Source organism: Hippichthys cyanospilos, chromosome 22 (assembly GCF_059441005.1).
Source record: "Hippichthys cyanospilos isolate Australia breed blue-spotted pipefish chromosome 22, RoL_Hcya_1.0, whole genome shotgun sequence".
NCBI classification, from domain to species: domain Eukaryota; kingdom Metazoa; phylum Chordata; class Actinopteri; order Syngnathiformes; family Syngnathidae; genus Hippichthys; species Hippichthys cyanospilos.
In genome coordinates this window covers 655,828-679,053 of record NC_142390.1, presented here as the reverse complement: position 1 = coordinate 679,053, position 23,226 = coordinate 655,828, and the positions used below count along the sequence as shown (strand labels likewise).

General features: G+C 54.3%; 2 protein-coding genes across 4 annotated transcripts; both read left to right on the top strand.

The window, feature by feature from the left end:
* The first annotated feature begins 95 nt into the window (after window positions 1-95).
* Window positions 96-3,836, top strand: LOC148405265 (tetraspanin-8-like). 2 transcript variants are annotated; one of them, XM_088405932.1, is made up of 9 exons: window positions 96-704; window positions 1,696-1,752; window positions 2,576-2,695; window positions 2,764-2,838; window positions 2,908-3,003; window positions 3,078-3,212; window positions 3,286-3,318; window positions 3,456-3,539; window positions 3,601-3,836. In XM_088405932.1, exons 1-9 carry the CDS (start codon window positions 645-647, stop codon window positions 3,691-3,693), a joined length of 753 nt encoding a protein of 250 aa, XP_088262058.1. In that variant the 5' UTR covers window positions 96-644; the 3' UTR covers window positions 3,694-3,836. The 2 variants fall into 2 exon arrangements, with proteins under 2 accessions (XP_088262058.1, XP_088262054.1); XM_088405928.1 differs by having other exon boundaries at window positions 2,764-3,003.
* A 2,024-nt stretch (window positions 3,837-5,860) lies between these two features.
* Window positions 5,861-23,199, top strand: trhde.1 (thyrotropin releasing hormone degrading enzyme, tandem duplicate 1). Of its 2 annotated transcripts, XM_088405866.1 has the most exons (21): window positions 5,861-6,024; window positions 7,723-8,608; window positions 9,664-9,881; window positions 10,438-10,711; window positions 12,186-12,312; window positions 15,601-15,755; window positions 16,564-16,677; window positions 18,062-18,199; window positions 18,319-18,384; window positions 18,541-18,606; window positions 18,836-19,005; window positions 19,793-19,881; window positions 19,956-20,089; window positions 20,152-20,207; window positions 20,292-20,439; window positions 20,547-20,638; window positions 20,705-20,812; window positions 21,181-21,348; window positions 21,514-21,654; window positions 21,709-21,790; window positions 21,863-23,199. In XM_088405866.1, the coding sequence occupies exons 2-21, from the start codon at window positions 8,186-8,188 to the stop codon at window positions 22,013-22,015; spliced, it is 2,922 nt and encodes a 973-aa protein (XP_088261992.1). In that variant the 5' UTR covers window positions 5,861-6,024; window positions 7,723-8,185; the 3' UTR covers window positions 22,016-23,199. The 2 variants fall into 2 exon arrangements, with proteins under 2 accessions (XP_088261992.1, XP_088261993.1); XM_088405867.1 differs by lacking the exon at window positions 7,723-8,608.
* The last annotated feature ends 27 nt before the right edge of the window (window positions 23,200-23,226 follow it).

Genomic DNA, 23,226 nt, shown 5'->3' with positions numbered 1-23,226 from the left:
CCATTCCACAAAATGTCATCTCAACAACATCTGTCGCTTACTTCTTCTTCAAAGTCGGGATGGGCGCGGTTTCCGCCTCGGCCACCTCAGCCGTAGAGCCCGTCTTTCGGCTCTCATCCACAGGGGGGAGACTGTGAGGCGCAATCAGCTTTGTGCCGGCATCCTCCTCTTTTTCAATCGCACCCTATCTTAGTTTTAAATGTGCGGCCGCGCCTTTGACACCCCGGTGTAGAGTCTGTATCGCGGTGCACCCCCCCAGAGAGGAGGGCGCTTTCCGCTTTAGCTTCTTATCACAATGCTTTGTTTCTGTCTTCGTCCAACAAAAAGCCGTCATTGACATGTGTCAGTCAGCTCAGCCAGGCGCATCCTGCTCTGCTTTTGACGGACACAGGAAATCCCCAAGTTGTCATGGTAACACAAGCGCCGTCGGAGAAGAAGTAGAACCGACACCGAACGCGCACTTTTGCTCGGAGAACAACTTTCCCTCGTGTTCGCCCCGATAAAAATGACGTCATGGCAAACGGCATGGGTGTGCGCGCGAGGGGGGCGGGCTCCGGACGCCGCAGCTTTTCAGCGTCCTGACAAAGTGCGGCTCGTCAAAGCAACCCCGCACACGCGCGAGCCGCCGCCGCAGCAGCGTCAAGATGGGAAAAATCAACGGCTGCCTCAAATGCCTTTTCGTCTTCTTTAACGTGCTCTTTGCCGTGAGTGCCGTTCCTTATATATACTTCATGCATTTAGGTGCAGCGTGGCAAAAATACTAACTGCTTTCTGGAGATGGGATTTTCCATCAACTACAATTCAATAATGCGCTAAAATGACATTTGCTTGCTCACTAGTGAGTGCACGTTCATCATTTAACACAGTTTGTTTAACCGTTGTTTCATTTTTATTTGTTTTTAAGCAAATAAACAAAAATAAGGAACTGAGCTCAAGCAATGTTAATTGGATTTTTAAAGTTGAGAAGCAAAAAAAAAAAAATGCAAGGGAGGTCTCAGGGTAACTCAAAAACATGTCGTGACATAACACTGTAAATGGAGTGTGGAGGGGGGGGGTTTGTTTTATGGAGAACCCAGGAGAACGCGTTGGAGGGAATCAAGATGACTGAAGAATGTCAGTGATTGTGTAACAAATCCGGGCGTCCAAATTGAGTAAATTTCCACTTGGAGGGGGGGGGGCTGAGCTCATGTTATGTTTCAAGTTCCCCCAAGGGTTAAAGTCGAAAGCCTGACGCCGCCCAGCCCTGCTTCAAACCCATCCTCCTTTTTGAGGGTTTTTTTTTTTTTTTATTGGGGGGGGGGGGGGGGGGGGGGGATACACATTGACATTCTCCATTTCCAGCTGCAACACGCCTGCTATTATTTCCTCTTTACTATCTTTTGGGGGGTAAGGGGGGTGTTATACATGGATCCTATTTAACATGAACAAAAGAAAAACGTAATCAACTTTTAACAACATTTTTTACAGCGTTTATAGGGCCTACAGCTTAGGCTGAAACTGAAAAAAAAAACAAAAACAAGTGCATCAAAGTGCCCAAAACATAAAAAAAAATCCAATCTGGCCACCCCACTATTGGAGAAGCACTGTCTTAGGTTATGATGTCACATGTTACCACATATTAGCGTCAAATCTTCTGGATGTTCCACCCCACCACATCAAGTCAACACTCAGCTTGTGCGCGCGTCTTTTCTTTAGATCATCGGCTGCCTGCTCATCTTCGGGGCGGTCAAGGCCAGCGTCTACAGTGCGCAGGTAAGCCACAACTTGATTTTTATTTATACATATATATATATATATATATATATATATATATAATGTATATGTATGTACGTAAAAGGGTGTCAACTTTGGAGGGAAGCAAAAAAATTGTCGAAATGACGGAAAAAGCTGTAAGCACAAGAATGTCCAAAGCTGTTTTGCATTAGCTGGAGGAAAGCGCGAGCATTGTTGTCCCGGGGATTTTACGAGGCACGCTCGCCAGCCGGAGCCAGGACGGCCGCGGGAAGGTGTCCGATTTCCTGGAATGCCGGCGAAGGCCGTGTCGGGAAACGGCCTAATTGGGAAAGGGGGAGGAAAAAAGAATTCCGTTCCTGTGCCAGCGTTGAACGATTCCCCCCACAGCGCCACAGCGTATTCTTTGCCAAACGGATCAAAGTCAGATGGCGGCAAATTCAACAAGTCGCATTCGGAGGAAAACGCGGACGAGCGTGGCCGGGAGGCGGCGACCTCCCTGTTTCTTTGTGTTGTTTTTGCAATCGAGAAAAACGACATCCTCTCTTAGTCCCGGAACCAACCGCGACAGCCATTGTTTCGACAGAATGAGGGGCCGCAACACCGTGGGGTGACAGTGCCCGCGCTTAACCCCACCCACAGACTTCAGTATTACGTTGCCGAGACAGCTCCTACAGGCCGGGCCGAGTGTCATGGCGGCTTTCGCAGCGACAGCGCCTCAAACGCGCGCTCAAGCCGATCGCGCGTCTTGTGGGCGCGCCCGAGAGACGCGCTCAGTAGTGACGTAAAATGATAGCGAAGCCTGTGCGGAATATGGCGAAAATGGCCAAATATGGCATTTCAGATGTCAGCGGTGGGCGCGCCGGGCCTGGGCTGGGCCTGGGTCTTTGCCGTCGGCGTGCTGGCCATTTCCTGTTTGGGAATCTTCGCGGGAATCACCGAGAAGGAGCTGGCCCTCAAGATCGTGGGTGGCCCCGTGCGCGGCGGGGGGGGTACGCGCGCGTCGCGCTAACCTCTCGCCCTTGCGGGCAGTTCGCCGGCTTCATGGCGGCGGGGATGATCATCATGCTGATCTTCGGCATCGTGGTGGTGGTCACGAGGAACAAGGTGGGTCCCCCGCCCCCCTCGACCGGAAATGGCGCAAAACGCAAACGTTGCGCCCGGTGGACCGTCAAGGTGCGCGAGAGATTCCGCGGGACCTCCGCCGAGGCGGCCCAGCCCTACATGGCGCTGGAAGAGTTTCGCGCCATGCTCAAGCAGCTGCAGGAGCAAGTGAGCCGGCGCCGAGCGCGTGACGCCGAAGTCGGCGACGGGAACAGACGGTGAGTTTGCGCCGCTCGTCGCAGGGCCGCTGCTGCGGCCTGGTGAGCGCCGCCGACTGGGGCCGGGACATTCCCGCCTCCTGCGAGTGCCGGCCCGGACTGGACGGCTTCGGGGGCTACGGGCTCTTCGGCCATTCCGGATGCAAAGCCAGACCTCAGGTGGGCGCGCGGCCCTTTTTAGCGCCGGGTCGGCGAGCTCGCGCCTCGCTGACGGACGCCGTCTTGCGCGCAGGAAACCAGCGGCCCCGATCACATCTACCAGCAAGTAAGCGGCAAAGTGGCCCAGCGCCTCTAGCTTAGCTACAAGCGCCCAAAAAAAGTCCCCGAGAGCCATGGGTGGAGGTCAGGCGTTTTGCGCCACCGCAACCGACCCAAACGGCCCGCCGTCTTCTTCCTGTGCAGCCCTGCGGCGAGGTGCTCGTCATCTACGCCGACTTTTTCTTCAACATCGCCATCGGCATCCTTTTCGGCTTTGCCGTCACGGCGGTGAGTCCCGTCGCGGCCCCGGGCCCCGGGGCCTTCCTCTAACCCCTTTGTCACCGTTCAGTTGCTGGGACTGCTGGTGGCCCTGCTGATGATCCACCAGGTCAGGCGGCACGAGCGGGCCGCCGCCTCGTCCGTGGCCATGAAGGCTTACTGACCCGACGCTCTTCCTCCGCTGCATGCTTTCATATATTTTCTATAGATACAATACAAGTATGATTTTTTTATGAAATACAACTGTTATCCCGTGCACTGCTGTCCGATAAACAACATTAAAGTGTGTCATATTTACAAAATTAATAGTGCAATGTCTTTTTGCTGCATTCATTTCAACGGGGAATGAGATTCGGAGGAACTCGGGCCCTCGCATCGCAGTTTGAGTCGAAGGCCAGCAGGGGCGGCACAGCGCAAGCGCTCGCGATTTCCCAGACAGTGCCGCCATACCAAACGATTGGCGATCGACGCAGAGCCGCTTTCGCCTTTTTTTGAGTTGTGTCTGTTTGCAAAATGTGCGTGATGGAATAATTGTATATATGTATATATGTTATCATATAAAAACACATTGCTTGCACACCTCTTAACCCACTCACTCACACACGCACGAACACACAAATATACCTATACACACACACTCACACTACAGGCATAAACAATTCCTTATATGGTATCATTTTGAAACTTGTAACCGCCTTCTTTGGAATAAAACGAGGAGGAGAGCCCCAGAACACCGGAAGACCCTGGTGCTCTCTCCCTTTTTGCAAAAGATTATGTTTCGGCTCAGAGTTTTGGCTTTTCTCATTATTGATAACTCCGACAGTGTGAGTGTGTGTGGCGGGAGGGGGGTCCTTTATCTTGTACTTTTGGCTGTCGTTCGCGAATTGATTATTTTACAGACTCGCAAATATATTGCATATGTGTTCATGTTGTATGTGTCACAATTTACCAAATAAAATAAATGTTAACGTTCGAGTAATCGAGTGTGGGGCCGCGCGCTGAATTCATTTTTGAGAGAAAACGTTCTTCCTCTGTCCGCCAGATGACAGTGTTCCCCTCGTTAACCATGAACGGGTCTTGACGAACCAATTTATCATTTGTATGAATGATTTTCAAACAACATATGGATTTGAAGTCACAGCTTGCAAGCGACGATCATAAGCCTGTCAGTTCAAGCTCATAAAATAACGCATAAGTTGGATCGTTCAATTTGCAAGCTATCGGCTGTTGATGATGCTAAACCTGAGGGGTGATCCAAAGTTGTTACAAAAGGTCGTAACATCCTAGGATCATTGTATAGCTTGTTAGTTAATCTTTATTTCTTAATAGGATGACGTTCGATGTGGGGAGCATCACTGCCACCTGGCGGACGGAGAAGGAACTGGTCTTGAACACACGTTGACGACCTCTGTGTGCGTGAGCACGCACGCACGCACGCACGCACGCACTCACCCACGCACGCACGCACACACACACACAAAAACTAAACGCTCCACTTCCGCGCGTAATGACGTTCCCGTCCAAAGACGAAGAAAACCATTAGGGGGTGCAAAAATGATCAAGGCGGAGTCGTGCGCGTTTAATGGGGCCTGACTTCGTTTGATAAGCGCAGGACACAAGGCACAAGAAGAGGCCCAGCTTGTTGTTGTTGTCCATCAAATTGTTTGTTTCGCGACAACGAAACATCTGAAATGAGGCGGCTATCGCTCATGGCTGACCAAACACCGGCGCGCGCCTTTCCCACACACACCAGTTCACTCCATATTCAGAAAGACAACCGTTTGTCAATTGTCATAAGCATACAGATCTGGCTCCACATGTAGACGAAGTTGCTCACGTATTGGGATGCGGCCCAAAGCAGAGCTGCAGGGGCAATTGGCGGCCTCCACCACTTTTTCAAACCGAAAGTGTGCTAAATCCAAATGATCAACTGTTACACCACAAGAAGGCAGTCGTGATACTCGGGTGGGGAGGTCGACATTGTGGAAACATTTGAAGTAAGTCACTTTGGATATTTTACTCATTGTTCGAATGAAGAATAGTCACTTTTGTTAGCAATTTGTTGTTGTTTTCGAAAGGCAAACCGGTGTTTCATTCAAGGAGGGAATAAATGGAGCGAATGAGGAGGAAAATGGGTCAGGTGTGTAAGGGAATCGCTTTTTCGTTTTTTGAGTGCAAAGACAGCGCTATGAACCAGAACGGTGCTCACAAACCAACGGTAGTTTTTTTTAAAGCAAAGACTGATAGGCATTCCCGTCCGGTAGATGGCAGTAATGTACAAATACTCCGGTTAGTAATCGCGTTTCACTCGAAGAGGAAGACTAACGTATCCAGGTGTGCGTGAAGATTTTTCGGTTTCTGAGGATAGCGATTTTTCAGTCATTTTAGGCAGCATAATCAGTTGATCGATTGCAACGTTTTGGTCAGGTGCGCTTCACTCGAACGTCACACGTGGGGCCGGAAGTGGCGCAATGTTGATTCAGAGGCTGCACAGGTGAGATAACCGGCTTTGTTTATTTCTTTATTTTGTGCGCAGCATTAACTTGTTGCAATTCGTGTTAGCGTTTCATATTGCTGTAACATTGACGAAGAACGTTTCAACACACACTTACGTTTCGTGTCAGCGTGTGCAAATGTGACTGTCTAGACAGTTTGTGTTTGTGTATGCATGTGTACGCGCGTGTACTTTTGTGTGAGCGTGAATGCGTTCCCCAAAGTATAGACGCGCGTCCTTCAAGGGATCAAATGTTCCATTCGTGGTGCTTGACAAGTCACGAGAAGGCAACGCGCGCACACACTTCATTGAAAAGCACGAAGAAGCACGTGCACACGCACACAGTGATGTTTAAGAAGGGCCTCAATTGTGTCTCTTCGATGGGGCAGTGCACGCGCTCAGTCAGGAGTGGAGTGTCGGTTTTGTGTCTTTGCGTTAATGCGGCAGACCGGCGACTAATGGCGTCGCGCACGGCAAGCGAAGTAACAACCGCAGCATTCGTTTAGCTCCGGACGCATTAGCATTTGGCTGACTTGGCCAAACGCAGCTGCTGCTCCATCACTACTCGGATTTGCGAGTCCGCTCGAGAAGGCTTCGAGAGGTTGCGGTCGCCATAGTAACGGAAGCGGCCGCTGCACATGCATTGCGGTTAGAGGCCCGCTCACTTGCGGGGCCCCAGCTTGGCCCTTGACCTTTCTCGAGGATGGCGCCTACACACTGCGCCCCTCCCTCCTTTTAGTCTTGAAGGATGCCGACTTTCGAATCGTTGTCCAGGAAGTTTCTGGATGTGGTCAAAATGGACATGAAGGTCGCAGGCGGGGGAGAAGAGGATGCAGGGCTTCCATGGAGGCAATCGGAGGAGGGGAAGATGAAATCACTTGAGTTGTTCCCCTCATCAGTTTACTTTGAAACACTCCTGGCATTCAGTTCCAAGCACATATTTAGTTCTTTCAATGTTTCCCCAGTATCTTTGGCTCAAGGCACTAAACAAAATAAGTACCAAACTCTTCAAGAAGAGTAAATAATAACGTTGAGATTAAGGGCCAAGTAATTGTACACATTCAACCCTTGTGGCGTTATATTCCAAATGACGAAGATTCCCTTGATTTGGATTTTTTCCTTCATGATATAAAAGAATTAATGGGGGAAAAAACACTTAAGGAGCTGAAATTTCCAGCAGATGTTTAAAATGTAAAATTTTAAATTGCAACGATTATGACATTTCTATGCAAACTTTTGATCATTCTGGACTAATGTAACTCTACTATGTATGCTATCGTTTTTTTATGCGTTTTTATCATTTAATATCATCCATGTAAAGGGTTTAGGAGCATTTGGGGGGGCTCGGAACGGATTATGCTATTGACATGTAAAAAGTGGCCTTACTTATGAAAGATTCGCGTTCCCGACCACTGTACTTCATTCCTTTTCTAGACTTTAGTCAAACACTTGAAATTAAGAAAAGAAAAAACATGTATAAAAAAAGTGCCTGGGATTGAATGCCTGCCATCTTGAAAGTAAAAATATGAGCTGGTTGTTTTTGACTTGAGTTAGTTAATTGGGCGACGGTCATGACGTGGCGTTTGATGAACGGCGACACGCCTCCTCCCCTCCCCCCCTGCCTTTCCTCCTCCTCCTCCCTTTCCTCCTCCTCCTCTTCCCCCTCCCATCTTCCTCCTCCCGCATCCTCGCGCGCAGCGGCGGCGCGGCCGGTTGCCAAGCTGATCACAAAAGGCTGTGACGCCACGCGGGATGCTCCTCCGTCGTCGGGCGGCCGCCGGGCGCAAGCTTCTCCTGGCGACGCTCGCCGGCTTCCCGCGCGACGGATTCCTCGGCTCCCCTCTGACTCCAGCGGGTCCGGAACGGAAGGGCGGGAAAGAAATAGTCAAAGGACCGAGAGGCGGCAGCCCGTCAGCCGGGACTCGGCGAACTCGGCCGCTTGAAGCCATCGGCCCGCGGTCAGTCGGCGGAGCGCGAGCGACGGCCGGGCCGGAGCGGACCGGAGCCGTCGCGGGACCTTCCGCGGGACTTTGAATGAAAGCGCTCGTTTGATCGGTGCCGTAATGGGGAGCGCGTGACAAGCGCGCCGCAGACTTTGACCTTTTCGCGCCTCTCGCTCGTCTTTTTCCCGCCGGGGTCCCATCGCGTCACGGGTCGCGGGATGTCCGAGCGCTGGGCGTCGGCCTCGGCCAGCGGGACGGGCCAAGGTCCGGCGGGCGTCCGCAGACGACTTCTGGCCGCCTTGGCGCTGTCCATCCTGACGCTGGTCGCCGTCACCGCCGTGGCCGTGGCGCTCGGCGTCCGCTTCGAGGAGTGCGGGGGAGCCGAGGAAGGGGCGGCGGCGGAGGCGGCGGAGGCGGCGGCGGCGGGGCGGCCGGGCGCCGGCAGGGGGGAGAGGGCGCGCTTGGCGGAGGAGGAGGAGCCGTGGAGGAGGAGCCGGCTCCCGGGCGCCGTCCGCCCGCGCCACTACGACCTGAAGCTGGCCGTCCACATGGAGAACTTCACCTTCTCGGGCCACGTGGGCATCGACGTGGAGTGCCTCAACGCCAGCAGGTTCATCGTGCTGCACGCCGACAGACTGGAGGTAGCCGCTCCGCGCCCCGGTTTCACCTCCACTGTTTTGCCGGGCGCCGTGGCCTCGCGCGTTCCGCGCCATCCATCCAACTCTAATTCCCGCTCGTGTGACGGCGGAGGCCCGTTTGCGCTCATCTTTTGACCCCCCGCCAAACGAACGTATATTTGAGGCCCCGCGCCGGGGGGGAAACGCCGCGTCGATCCTGCTCGATAATATCTCTTTCGGGGCCGAGCGTTATTGGAAAAGGAAAGCTCTCGAGGGCCGGCATATTCCGCATTTTCACTCACCTTTCGAGGCCGGCAGAATATTGCCCGTCTATGTAAATATGGCTGCCGCCGTATGAAAGATAGAAGATGAAGAAGCCACTTTTAATATGCGTCGATGTTTTTCACGCATTAGGTTTCTCTCGTCCGCCAAAGGACGATTTCGCCTTCCGACGCCAAATTCGTTTTCTTCCACCGTGTTGACGATTGTTCCGACTATTTTGCCTAGACGCTGCACGACGCCAACAGGATGGTCCCACTCAGATAGGAAGCCAAACCGGCATGCGTGTGTGTTGTCCTGCTGGTGCTGTTTATTTCGGTCCTTTCCTAATGAGTTGTTAGTTGGGCTTCATTAGCTTGATGTTGAGGGCCCTCTGTGAGGCCGGCGCGCCTGCGGCCAGGCTAACGTGGCGGCGGTTTCCGGTTGTGGCAACGCGCCCCGCGGACACCGAGCTGTCAAGTGTCGCCGGTCCTCAGATCGGACCACGAGATCTCCGCGAGAGGTTCTAGTCTTAAAATGGGAGTTTACTCCCAGTTCCAAGATGAGGTTCGAGTCTTTGGTGAAGGCGCTAGATGATGGCCAGGGAAAAAAAAGCTCTTGCCCGAACGGAAGGTTTTCTCGTCCTCCGGTCCGGTTCCTTTCAAGGCGAAATGAGAGAAGCGGCAAGTCTGAAGCTAAAGATTCAAGGACAAGGGCGGCGTTTTGCACCGAGAGCTTTCGGGCCCACCGATAGGTCGCGGCCGGTCCCGTTTCCGAACAGAGTGACTATAGCGGAGTGTCTTCGGCGCCGGCTTTCGTAGGTGTCGGCCGTGTCCGTGACGGCCACCAGGCCGGGGGGCGGAGCCGTCCGCGTCCACCGCCACTTCCTCTTCCCGGCCCATCAGATGCTGGTGGTGGCGCTGCACCGAGAACTCAAAGCTTCCAGGACGTACCGCCTGGACGTCACCTTCGACGCCGCCATCGAGGACGAGCTGCTGGGCTTCTTCAGGAGCTCCTACACCTTGGACGGGGACAGGCGGTGAGCGGGCGCTCTCTTGGTTTCGCCGCTCCGGCCTCGGCCTGGGAATTTTCCCGAAGCGGGCTCCTTCCTTGCGCCTTACCTCCTTCCGTCCATTCCGTCGTGATTTCCCTCCTTCCTTGATTCCTTTCCCGTCCTTTCCTTTTTCCTTCCGAGCTTGCGTCCTTCCGTCCGTTCCGTCGTGATTTCCCTCCTTCCTTGATTCCCTTCCCGTCCTTTCCTTTTTCCTTCCGCGCTTGCGTCCTTCCCCTCTTCCGAGCTTCTTACCTTTCTGCCTCAGCGTGTGTTTTTAGCCGCATCCTGCTAATCCTTCGAATTAGCACGCGCGGGACCTTTGGAAGGTGTCATCGCCGGAGGCGCTAAAATGAATGAGCGCAAGCGCAGGTGCAGTCGGACGGAAACGTCACGCGACCCGACGGCCGCGTGAAAGCGGACAAAAATAAATGGCAAAAATATCCGTAGCGTTCTTAACGCCTTCGCCGATGCTCGGACGTTTCTTTCAGCGTACAGGCGCGAGCCCTTTGCCCGAACCGTCGCTGTATTTGGTCTCGGTCAGGTATCTGGCGGTGACCCAGTTCAGCCCGACGCACGCCCGCAAGGCCTTCCCGTGCTTCGACGAGCCGGCCTTCAAGGCCACCTTCTCGCTCAGCCTGCGTCACGGGCCCGACTACACCTCGCTGGCCAACATGCCGGCGCTGGAGCGGGACGACCGGGGGGACGGCTGGACCACCAGCCGCTTTGCCCGCACGCCGCGCATGTCCACCTACTACCTGGCCTGGGCCGTGTGCAACTTCACGTCCCGGGAGACGCGGGCCGACAACGGCGTGGCGGTGAGTCCTCCCGTCTCTTTTTGTCCTCCTCTCCTCGAGTCCGTCCCAAAGACGTGTTTGTTGGTTGATTTTTTTCATAAAAATCCAGACGTTTAACGCCACGTGCTTCTTTACATTTATTTTCCAAAAGGAATCTCCAAAAATGGCTGCTACTAAATGAGCTAAAGTCCTCAGTCAATTCTAAAGCAATTTATTACTTTAGGAGCTAATCCATTTTGGTAATTTATTTACTTAGTGCAATTGTGCATGGGTTAAAATGAAGCGCCAAAGTAATGGATAACGTTGGCTAATTCCAGTACCTTAAGTAATTGATTACTGTAGCACTGAATTGCCCCAAATAAATGATTACTTTGGGTAATTCAGTGCTACAGTCAAAGTAATCAATTATTTGGGGTAATTCAGTGCTACAGTAATCAATTACTTTATATACAGATATATATGTGTGTGTTTAATGTATGTCCAATGTAAAATATTTGAACTCACTTTTACGCACTGAGAGGATCAACCATCTTCACGTCATACCATCACGCTGCCGTACGTCTTTGCTCTTTTTTTTTTTGCGTGAAAGGTGTCATTTGCTTCGCGTTGACATTCTGGAGAAATGATGTCATGAAATTCCTCCTCCAGGAAGTGGACACGGGTCACTTGCCGCCATTCCTGCCTGCAGCTGCGCCGCGTAGCGCAGCTGCGGCCCATTGGGGGCGCTCCAGTGGGACGCTTCTTTTTTGCGAGGCGCACGCACGCACGCACGCACGCACAGATATGATTATATTGGACGACAAGGACAAAGACGAGCGCGACCTTGTTCCTTGTGTGATCATCGTAATTGCACATCATCCGTCTGCACTGACACGCGCCCTCAAGGACGCACACACAGCGGAGCCGAAGAAAGGGCCGCAAATCTTCCTTCCGCATTGTCACCCTGGTTGAAACGGCTGGGTGTGTGAGTGAACTTTGTGCAGGAGAATATGTGTGTGATTGCGTGTGTAGGAAATGGTCTTCATCTCATATTAACATTCTTATTAGTATCTGGAGGCACCAAGGCTGTGTGTGTGTGTGTGTGTGTGTGTGTGTGTGTGTGTGTGTGTGTGTGTGTGTGTGTGTGTGCGTGCGTGCGCGCGCAAGTGATACAGCAGCAGTATCATGCAAATGAAGTAGGTGAATGAAAGTGATTAGCAATGAATTATATTTGCAAATTGTCATTGTCCTCATTTGTTGTGGCACACAACACTGGATGTGTGCGTGTGTGGCACGCAAGGCCCTCAGAGCCACGTGACCTCCTTGGTTGGCATGTAGCATGTGTTTACTAATGCACACACACGTGGAGGTAGCATGTAAGGTGTATTGGTTGGACATGAGGCGGGGAAGCTAAAATGAGCTTGATTCTCATTCATCTTTGCCGCCCTTATCTTTTCCTTCGGCGAGCCGTCATTTGTCCGCAGCCCGCGTGAACTTTTGGCCCGGTGTTTTTCAGATCCGCTTGTTTGCCCGACCGGACGCCATCGCCAGCGGCGCGGGAGACTACGCGCTTGACATCGCCAAGCGTCTTCTGGCCTTCTACCAGGACTTCTTCAAAGTGGAGTACTCGCTCCCCAAGTTGGGTAAGCCCTTGGAAATTCGCCGATAATCGGAATTGACGAAGCGACCCATGAGAAAAGCGTTCGATGGCGGCATCCCCGCCCGTGTCCTTTTTGCCGTTCTTCGTTCGTTTCGGCCCATCTACTGCCCCGATGAAAATATCGCTCCGAATGTGCGACCCCGGATTTTCGATCCCGCGGTCGCATTCCGAAAAGCTCGGAGCGATATGCGCGCTGGCCGTGTTTCGTCCGTGTGAGCGGCCGGTTCTCCCGTCGCTGACGCGTCTCCTCCTTTGGCCGTTTTTCGGCCGAGGCGCGCAAGCGAGGCGGAGGTCCCCGAGCCGCCGGGCGCCATCTGTTGTCGTCGGGGTCGCCCCGGAGGAGCTTGCTAAGGTTAAAGAGATTCAGCTTTTTTTTTTGGGGAGGTTGGAAGGAAAAAGTTCCCAAGCGGCCCGCTGCAAAAATAACGCAAGCGTCAACAGTTGTAAATGTGGTTCACCCCTCCCAACGTGCTGCCCGGCTAACGGCGAGCATGTTTGAGGGCCTCCATCGCCGCAGCCGTCAGCGGCGTCCGTGATGACCCAGAGCTGTCGCTCGTGTCATCGCGGCAAGTCATTGTCGACGTTGTTGTCGCGCGGGGAAGTACGGCGGACCCGCGCCGTACCAAATCAATCCGTTAAGGAGCCGCGATCGTCAAGTCAAATCGTCTTATGGCGGACAATAGAAAACTGCTAATTAGCTAATGCGTGTAAAAACATCAAAAATGTATATACATATTAAAAATAAGTAACAAAATAGTATAGCAGGTGCTACTTATATCAAATTAAACAACATCATAAATAAAAAATATACGAAGGAAAAATGATATTTTATTTAGCCTACCCTTCTTGGTATTTCTCGTTTATCTCCGGCTTCGTTTCCATTTCGTTCATCTTAACGCCCCCCGCCTGAGAATAAAAGTCAGCTTCCTCCACCGATGGGAAGATGAGCAGAAGAAGAAGCGGGAGTAATTGCGCCCGAGCGGAAACGCGGAGGCTCAGGTGATGCGTTCCGTGGAGCTGCGCCTCCATCTGGGATCGGCACACGCTTCGGGGCGCACGCGCACCTACGCCATGTGCGCTCGCCTTTGTCTGCGGGCCTCGTGCGGCGCCCGGGGCCCGCACGCAACAACAGATGGACCTAAGCGGTGGGCGCGCGCACGCGCACACATGGGGAGAGCCCCGGGCCAGTCAGCTGTCCGCGTCCCGCTCGCGAGCCCGCTCGACTCGGGGAGAAGTTGCGCCAGCTCTCTGACGCCGCGCTCTTCCTAATGGCGCCACTCAGAGCGGCGCCGGGCGACCTCTCGCATCATACCCGCCGAAATCAAAAGCTTTACTGGAATTTTTGCCCTTGAGAGAGTTGCCGTGGCGACCGGAGCAATCATGGGCACACCCGTTGGCGGGTGAAGCGGTAACCATGTCAACCGCCCTGACATTTAGAAGTAGAATCCTTGTTTCCACGGCAACCATATGGACGTTTGTACGTTGACGTCGTAACACTGTGAATGTAGCCGTTTCCCCGGAAACCGTCGCCCGAACGGGCTCGTTGTCACGACCCGACCTGCGCGACGCCTGCCGGCCGCTGCCGTGACAACCGCGTGGACACTCGCTGCGGCTGTAGCGATTAGCCTGGCGACCATCGCGAGGTCTGCGATTTGGTGAAGTCGTGACACTTTTACGGTTACCATGGCGACTTTAGCAGATGCGCGTGATCGGACCGAGCCGTCCCTCGAGTGACACGCGAAGCCGAGCTCGTCGTCGACCGGAGCGAGCCGCGCTTCGTCTAGCGGACGATTCGCGGTCGCTCAAGCCGTCGGCGAGTCGCTGACCCGGCATCTGTTACCGCGGCGACATCTCTCTCGCCATCTGCGACAACCCGGTGGAGTTACGCAACTTCGTGCAACTTTTCTCCTCGGACGTGACGAGGACCCGTCCGCTCCGAGGGAGCCGCTTCCAGTGGGACTCGGTGCTGGTTTCGGGTCAGCTTTGCCAGGTTGCGACGTCGATGCGATGGCGCCACGAAAATAGGAAGACGTGAGAGTGCGACATTGCATGTGGATGCTCCGCTCTCGTACGTCATATGTCTTTGAGTTGGAAAAACAAACAAGGAGTTGGCGCGCGTGCGTGTCGCGTGGTCGCAGTAGGCGATAAAGACAAAGAAAAAGTCAAGCAGCCTCCTCCTTCTTCCTGTCACACGCTGCATCTTTATACTGCAAATACTTTTCATTTTTTTCTTGATACGGACGGCTCTGAAACAAAAGTCTGGAGTCCGCTCGCTACATGCTAATGGCGCCAACGCGATGCATGCTGGGAGCTTCCCGTCAGCCTGAAGTTGATGAGGACTAATTGCCGTCCTCTTAACGGACTTTCCTGAGTCACGCTCGCGTTAGCGTGATGAGAACCGGCGTGCGAGCGCACGCTGAGGGCCGCTCCGCTAATTGCGCGCCGCACGTCAACTTGAGTCCTCTGCTAGGCCGCGTACTCGAAGGCGAAGACGCGTCGTCGCCGTCCGTCGGGCCTCGCTCCGGACGGTCGCCGCGGCAACAGCCTCCGAGCGACGACGGGGCGAACGACAGGAAATTGCGGGGAAGAAAAGAAAACCTGCATAAGAGACAGAACTCGCGCTAAAATAAACATGGACGCTATTTGCGGCTTCGGGATGTGAGTGCGCGTCTGCCGTGGTTTGTGGCGCGTGTGTGCGCGCGCGCGCGCTTCCGGTGATCCGCGTGAGAGCGAGCGGGCGCGCTCTCAGTCGATGCTCATTACCGGGCGCGGAAATCTAATCGTCGCTTTCAGTGTGTACCCCCTTTAACGTCTCGTTTGCATATTCTACCTTAAGGCTCATTTGCATAACCGCCACGGGGGAATCGGCACGTCGCACGCAAAAGCCAAACGATGAGGCTCGAGCGACGGTCTCGGCTGAGGCGCGGCCAGAAATGTTCAAAGCAAACGATTGGAAAATGTTTGCCTAAAATATCGAAGAAGCGTCAAGGGATCCGAGAGCATCGCGTACGTGGAAAAATGGCAAAAAATATAACGCTGTGGCCGCAGCGGAAAGGGGCGGCCTCCCCGCAGCTCCGCCCCCGCGGGCAGTGTTTCAATGGCGGCACGTTCTCCACGCGGGAACCTCCGATCTCTGTTTCCACGGCAACCGCCACTTACCCGTATTTGTTTTGGGTCGCGAGGGCGGTCGACGACGACGTTCCTTAGCCCGACGCGACGGCGAGATGCTTCTTTGTCCCGCGCGCTTGGCGAGCCGGCTTTTGTGTGGCAGACTTGCTGGCGGTGCCCAAGCACCCCTACGCCGCCATGGAAAACTGGGGACTCAGCGTCTTCGTGGAGCAGAAGATCCTGCTGGACCCCCGAGTCTCGTCCTCGTCCTACCAGATGGAGCTGACCATGGTGGTCGTCCATGAGATCTGCCACCAGGTGAGCCGTCTTTGAGGGCGGGAGAGCGGACAAATTGCCAGGAGGAGCGTGAAAGGATGAGAGCGGCGCCGCAAACAGCTGGCGCGTCGGCGCCCGAACGTCGTGCGCGCGCGCCGAGCGCATCAAAGTCCAAAGCTTGGCAGGGAGGCGGGCGCCAGAAGACGAATGCAACCGTCCGTGGCGAGCCACGCTTTTTATTTATATATTTATTTATTGATTCATTTATATAACCCTAACCCAATTATACACACACACCTATGTACACATGCTCCTCGGCGTTGCTCCGCTGGTCTCCGAGGAAGTCTCGCATCTGTTTTGGACCTGTTGTCGTGGAAACGAGCGCATGGAGACAACTTGTCCAATACGGTGATTCGTGGCTCGGGGGATCGGTTGGCTTCACTGCACGCGGCATACTCCCGCGTTTCCCAAATCCGCACACACACACACACACACACACACTGGGCTTCTCCAACCCAATTTATGCGGTGCGTGTCCGGGCCGCATTACGCCTTCCGTAAATGTCGGACTATTCCCAAATAGGTTCAACTCGTCCAATTTTGTCCATCTTTATTCCCGAGAGTTCCGATCGGCGGCGAGCCGCTCCGCGTATACTTCAAGTTGACATTTGATCGGCCGTCACTGGGCGGAAGGAGGGCGTGAAAACGGTTTTCCATTCCTACTGATCACTTTTTAACAAGTCGCGCCGGCTCCAATGTGCTTTTTCGGCTGGCAAACGTGTCTCCTCGACCATCGTTGAAAAAAAAAAACGTACGCCCAAACATCCCGCCGTTGTGTTTGCGCGCGTCAGTGGTTCGGCGACCTGGTGACGCCGGTGTGGTGGGAGGACGTGTGGCTGAAGGAAGGCTTCGCTCACTACTTCGAGTACGTGGGCGCCGACTTCCTCTTCCCCAAGTGGAACATGGTGAGTCAGCGCGCCGCCAACGTACAGCGTTTTGAAAAGTTGACATTCCAGCTTTTTAAAGCGGCCGAGCGCGTCGTTTGCCGGGTCCAAGGCAAAGCGTTCGCCCGCCGCGATGAAGCCGACGCCCGCTCCGCTCCCGTTGCCGTATAAGTCTGGAAATTTTGACGCTTTGATTTGATTGGCGTGACGCAATGGCGGAAATGTCATTCCCCTTTTCTCTGAGTACAAGTCGAGTCTTTTTTCCTCTTTTTCAAACGTCCGGGCCTTAAATGGTCGGAGCGATTTGGCGTGTTTTTAAGTCCAATTTTCTTTGTCGAAAAATTGTTAGCTAATTTTGAACCAAATTCAGATAAGCAAATGCACTGTTCCATTGGAGCAAGTTACGCACAAGCTTTGAATGTTTGGGTTCAAACTGATCCCAAATCCGTATACGTTCTTTTTATCCGAATATTTTCCACAGGATTTGTTTTCCTTTTGAAATCAAACCGCCGCCAACGTTCACGTCAAGAAAAGTACAAGTAATCGATGTTTTCCGGCATTTGTATCGCAAATGTTCGAAGCGAAACTGGCTATACGGTCTACGCCAAGGCTTGTGTTCCAAGCGAGCGCCGCATAAAAAATCAAATAAAAAATGCGCCGTGCTCAAGAAGGTCAACGGGAATGACCCACAGCTATTTTGCAGCCGCTCCAGGAAATAGTCTGCTGCGTCCATCTGCCAAGGCGCGGCCCTGCGACCGCACACGCGCACGCGCTCGAGGACCCATCTGCCGCGCGGTCCTCGCCGCTCAATCAGCGTCCGGGCTAGTTAGCGTTCTTGGCTATCGTGCCTGCACCATGTCGGGCTAACAACAGCTAAAAATGTGCTCGCGGGCCGCGTCCAGGTGTCGCTCGGAGCAACAGGGACAAATACAAGTGCCGTAATGCCCCCGAATAGAAGACGCGCACATCTGTGCGTCAAAACTCGCTTTATTTTGGAAATTCTGCTTTAATTGCATAATTGCGCTTTAGAAAAAATGGGAAAACTCATTAAAAATAATTCCCGTAAATCTCCGTAATGCTGGAATTAGAGCGATCCCAGTTGATTCCCTTAATGTAAAAAGTTGCTTTTCATGAAGTTAATTAGCGGCGAAAACCCAGCAAAAGTTAAATAGGGGGGGAAGAAATGCACCGCGGCTGATTAAACGTGACATTCATTAGAAGCAAATCTCTACCGTTAGCGCTAATTAGCCGGGGCCACGCGCTCCAGGGTTTAGCCCCAGACTGCTCGGTAAAGATCGATGGGTTTGTTTTTGGAGGGAAAAATAACCCGTCGGGTCCAAGTAGCGTTTCTTGTTTTTTTCATTAAGTATTTTTCTTTTTTTTTCTTTTTTTTTTGCCTTTGCAGGAGAAGCAACGCTTCCTGACGGACGTTCTCCACGAGGTGATGTTGCTGGACGGCCTGAGGTCCTCTCACCCCATCTCGCAGGACGTGCAGGACGCAGCCGACATCGACCGCGTTTTTGACTGGATCGCGTACAAAAAAGTACAAAGAAAACAAAACATGACATTCAAGGGCGAGCGTATGGTCGAAAAACGGAGTTCGGATGTCGGAACGAAGCAGTGTGTGGCCGTCTTAAACGTGTCCTGTTTTCTAACCCCTAGGGGGCGGCGCTGATCCGGATGCTGGCCAACGTGATGGGACAGAGACTCTTCCGGAAAGGACTGAACGTAAGCGGCGCGACTGAACGGGGAAAAGATGTGACCTTTGGCTGTGAGCGGCGCCAAAGGTCGCCGATTTGCGCTAAGCTCAAATGGCGCTAACGGATGACGGCGCTCTTGGCAAAAAGACGTTCCGGCCTGACCCCTTTGTTTGTCTCGGCGCAGGATTATCTGATGAGTCACATGTACGGCAATGCGGCGCGCCAAGACCTCTGGAGGAAACTGTCCCAGGTACCAGCGCAAACGCCGCTTCTTTGCTAAACCCCGCCGACAAAAGCAACGTGATGCCCGTTGGCTATTTCTAGAGCAGACGTTTTGTTTTTTAACACATCTGCAAGAAGTCCGTATAGGAAATAGGATTCAAGTCGACGCCCGACTTGGCCGACTTTTTTTTTTTTTTTTATAATAAACATCACACAACAAGCTTGCGAGTCTGAATCCCCGATTGATTTTCGCGCAGGCCATGCGGTCCGAGGGGCGTGACATCGACATCGGTGCCGTGATGGACGGGTGGACCCTGCAAATGGGATACCCCGTGGTCACCGTCAGCAAGAACCCATCGGAGCAGCTCGCCACGCATGACATCACGGTCAGTCAGGAGCACTTTCTCTACGGGAGGGGCAACAGCAGGTGAGTTGACCGAACGGAGAGGTCGGGGTCGGGGGTGATTTCTTTTGGCGAGTCGCCTTCATTTCTTTTGGCCTTTTTCTTCCTCCTCAATACTTCATCTCACGCGTCTTTCTTTGCCGCTATTGTGACGGGCCGCTCCCCTTCTTTCGAGGGGCATGCCGGGACCGCTTGCTTTTTGACAGCTCGCGTCTCCGCTACAGAATGTTGTCATTCTCTCGTGACCTATTGCCCCGTTGTCTTCTGCAAGTGGGCAGACAAAATATTAACTCATTCAATGCCGGGGACATTTTTTTTTTTTTTTATGTTTGTATGTTACGTTTTATATTTGTCTGGACATTAAATTCCAATACTAAAGTACATTAAGGACTTTGATTTCCCGATACTCAAGTATTAAATTGATGCTTAAGTATCTGTGATTGAATGTCCGGAATCTCAAAAAAAACGTTCCTGGCATTGAATGCGTTTTAAAAAAAAGAGTTTCAATAGGACGCGAGAGGCGGCAGATAAGCGCGAGGTTCTTAAGAAGCGTCTGGCCTTAACGTGCTGAAAGAGATGCTGGACCCGGCCCGCTGAATAAGTCAGACGCGCAGCTGACAGGAAGTGGTGTATATTCGAATGCTAATGGCGGATAGCAGCGTGCGCCCAGCCCTGTTGCGTACTGCTCGTATTTTTATCCACGCGCTAGCGACTTGACACGCACGCGCTGGAAAATGGCGATTGGCGAGGACCGATGATTTAATCTCCACGCGCGCTGTAAAAATGAGAAGGCGCGCTCGCGTGTGATCAGCTTGCAGTGGCAGGTGCCGTTGACCGTCGCCGTGGGAAACGGCTCCCGGGTGTGTTCCGAGACGCTCATCTGGATCCGCAACGCGACGGGTACCGGCTTATTTGCTCCGGCCTCGGCCCCGGCTCGCGGCCGCTCCTAATCGCCCGTCCGGGCCGTCCGGCAGAAAGCCACCGGGTGAGCCGCATGGACGAGCGGACCTGGTTGCTGGGCAACATCAACCAGACGGGCTACTTCCGCCTCAATTACGACCTTCGCAACTGGAACCTGCTGATGGAGCAGCTGCACGCCCGGCCTCAGGTAAAGGCGCGCCGCCGGCCGCGTGGCCCGCCGCCGTCTGAGCGCGCGACCGCCCGCCGCAGGTCATCTCGCCGGCCAACCGCGCGGGACTCATCGACGACGCCTTCAACCTGGCCAGGTGAGGGCCGCGGCCGACTCTGCGCGTCCGCGGCCTTGCGGCGGTAAAGGGACGGCGGCGTGTGTCTGCGCGCGCGCCACGCAGGGCGGGTTACCTCCCGCAAGGCGTGCCGCTGCAGCTGATGGCCTACCTGCCCGAGGAGGAGTCCTTCCTGCCGTGGCACGCCGCCAGCCGGGCCCTGTACCAGCTGGACAAGCTGCTGGACCGCACCGCCGACTACAAGCTCTTCAGCGTGAGCGGGGCCCCTCATTTTCCGCGCCTCACTTTCCGCCCCTCATTTTCCGCGCCTCATTTTCCGCGCCTCGTTTTCCGCGCCTCGTTTTCCGCGGCCGCTTTCAGGACTACGTGCTCAAGCAAGTGGCGACGCGCTACCGTCAAATGGGATGGCCCGGCGGCGAGGGCGGCGTCCCGCGGCCGTCCGACCACACCGGGTAACGCGTCCGAGCCGCGCGCGCCGGCGTTGTCGCGCGCTCACCGCGCCGCGCCCGTGTGCGCAGGGAGCTTCAGCGGGAGCTAATCATGCTAGCGTGTAGCTTTGGAAACAAGCAGTGCCACCGCCAGGCTGTCGCCTACATCTCAGACTGGATCTCCAGCAACAAGAACAGGTGCGTGCGTGCGTGTGTAGGATCGCACTCATTCAAGGCTGCTTTTTTTTTTCTATTCATTTTTGCTACGCAACAAGCATTTGCCCGGGTAAATACGTAACAATCGTACTTGTAGCTACTTGTGTGCGTGTGTGTCTATGCGGCTGGCTTTCGTGCATGTGTGTGTAGATGGCTGAACTGTGGTGTGCCATTTAAAAAAAAATGCTCACTGTCCCAACTGATCACTGGGCTGAATCATTAATAATGCAAGAAGCGCACACGTGTTTGTTTGCCAGCGTGCCGTCGACCTAAATTGTCACTTAAGCGTGACGTGACTGAACTCAGCTGCAAGACGCGCTGAGGCGCAACCGCGTTTGTGCGTCGCGTAGGATCCCTCCCAACATCCGCGACGTGGTCTACTGCACGGGCGTGAGTCTGATGGACGAAGACGTTTGGGAGTTCATCTGGATGAAGTTCCACTCGTCCAACGCCGTCTCGGAGAAGAAGATCCTTTTGGAGGCGCTCACGTGCTCGGACGACGCCTTCCTGCTCAACAGGTGCGTGGCGGCGTGTGTGCGGTTTGAGCTAGCCGAGCGGCCCGCCGTCGCAAGCGGCCTAATGGCCGGAATGGCCCAGAGACGCTGACAGGAAGCGGCGCGCGCAGCGCAGGACATGCAGCAAGTAGCCCTGAGGGAGTGGGGGGGGGCGGCTCGGTCTTCCAGGTTGCTCAACTTGTCGCTGACGTCGGAGCTGGTGGCCGAGCAGGACGCCATCGACGTGATCATCCACGTGGGGCGCAACCCCCGAGGCCGCAACTTGGCTTGGCGCTTCTTCCGTGACAAGTGGGACGTCCTTAACGCGCGGTGAGTCAGGGCGCGCGCGCACTTGGCGTCCCGCGTCTAACGCGGGCGCCGCAGGTACGGCGAGGCGCTCTTCATGAACTCCAAGCTGATCGGCGGCGTCACCGAGTTCCTGGACACGGAGGAGGAGCTGGACGAGGTAGGGGCGCGCCTTTCCGTCGGCGGCTCGTCGCGGCCCGTCACTCACCGCCTCGCGCCTCTCGGTCCGCAGCTGAAGGACTTTGTCCGGCGGAGCGGCGTGGGGGCGGGGCCCGCCTTGCCGCGCGCGCTGGAGATGGTGGAGGGCAACGTGCGCTGGCACCGCCTCCACCGCCGGAATCTCTACCAATGGCTGCGCAAAGCTCCCGGCCCCGCCCGCGGCTGACGCCCCCCCCCCCCGCCCCGGCGACATCCGTTTCACAGGTTAACGACTCGAAAGGCTCGCGGGATTGGCCGCCGGCCTCGCCGCTTTCAAGATTCTCCCTTCCCGGAGAAAAAAAAAAACGCAAGTCGGCAGCGGCCACGTAAGTGAATAACGGTCACGCGGCGCCAACGCCAGACGGAAGTGTTTGAATCGGTCGGGCGACCCTTCAGAGTAAAAGCATGCATTTTTTTCCCTCAATGATAAAGTATTTTATTTTCTCACCTGGTGTATTTGCTCCAAAAAAAAAAGATCCCAGAAGCACCGCCCACCCAATCTCTCCCTGCCAACCATATGGAGGCTTAGCGTGACGCGGCATACCTTCAAAGGACAAACTAAGGAAAGTTGACTGAACGTGTCACCATGGCAGCAGCACAACCGGACCAGTTTTGTTTTCTCACCGCGAAAGGAGAGCGATCGGCTCGGCACGCCTGTCCGCGAACGGAAGAAATAGTTTGGAACGGGAGCAGGAAGGATCACAAACAGCTTTGGATCAAAACCGGACGGAAAGGGAATCACAACGGGTCGGAAACGAGCCGAAACCGGATCCGAAAGGACGTGGAACTGGAGCGGAACGGAGTTTTTGAAACGGCGCTCGTTCGGATCGGAAGCGATGAATTGAGATTGAATTTGAACAGCCGGATCTGAACTGCTTTGAAAGCATGTGAAGAAAAGCCCTTTTGTGTGCAAACCTTTGATCCCCACATCCAAGCCTCACTCATTTGCCTGCTTCAAAAAACTCGCCTTGTGCGCGCGAGCGCATCGGTGGAATTGTGGGAATGCGTTTCTTCGGAACCCTGTCGGCTGTGTTCAGGCCCTGAGGCGCTTAAGGCAGGCGGCTTTCTCGCGCGTTTTGCGTGTTCGGCTCTCCGACAGCACGGAGTCGTCGATGAGCTCGCCAGCTGGTTAGAATCCGAGCTCTCGGAGATGGGGAAACACGGAAAACGTGCAGGATTGCCAGCCTGCGGGACCGGAGCGGGACAGCTCGCGACTAAAAAATGTCTACCCGTACATGTCTGTGAAAGATTGATTTTCCGGTGAGGAGAACGCCAAGTCGGCGAAACGCGCGGCGGTAGATGATGTCCTCGGCCGGCTTCCTGCGCTTTCCTGTCTTCTGGTCGGATATTAAATGAAAACGTCGCCATGTTGCTTTGCGTGTTTCATGTCAGTTGATT

Excerpts from the sequence above, each read along its gene's own strand:
- LOC148405265 (XM_088405928.1), top strand. The coding sequence starts at position 645 with ATGGGAAAAATCAACGGCTGCCTCAAATGCCTTTTCGTCTTCTTTAAC. Across the intron at positions 705-1,695 it reads TCTTTAACGTGCTCTTTGCC|ATCATCGGCTGCCTGCTCAT; the intron begins GTGAGTGCCGTT and ends TCTTTTCTTTAG. Across the intron at positions 3,213-3,285 it reads GATGCAAAGCCAGACCTCAG|GAAACCAGCGGCCCCGATCA; the intron begins GTGGGCGCGCGG and ends TCTTGCGCGCAG.
- trhde.1 (XM_088405866.1), top strand. The coding sequence starts at position 8,186 with ATGTCCGAGCGCTGGGCGTCGGCCTCGGCCAGCGGGACGGGCCAAGGT. Across the intron at positions 15,756-16,563 it reads TCCATGAGATCTGCCACCAG|TGGTTCGGCGACCTGGTGAC; the intron begins GTGAGCCGTCTT and ends TGCGCGCGTCAG. Across the intron at positions 20,440-20,546 it reads CCGACTACAAGCTCTTCAGC|GACTACGTGCTCAAGCAAGT; the intron begins GTGAGCGGGGCC and ends GGCCGCTTTCAG.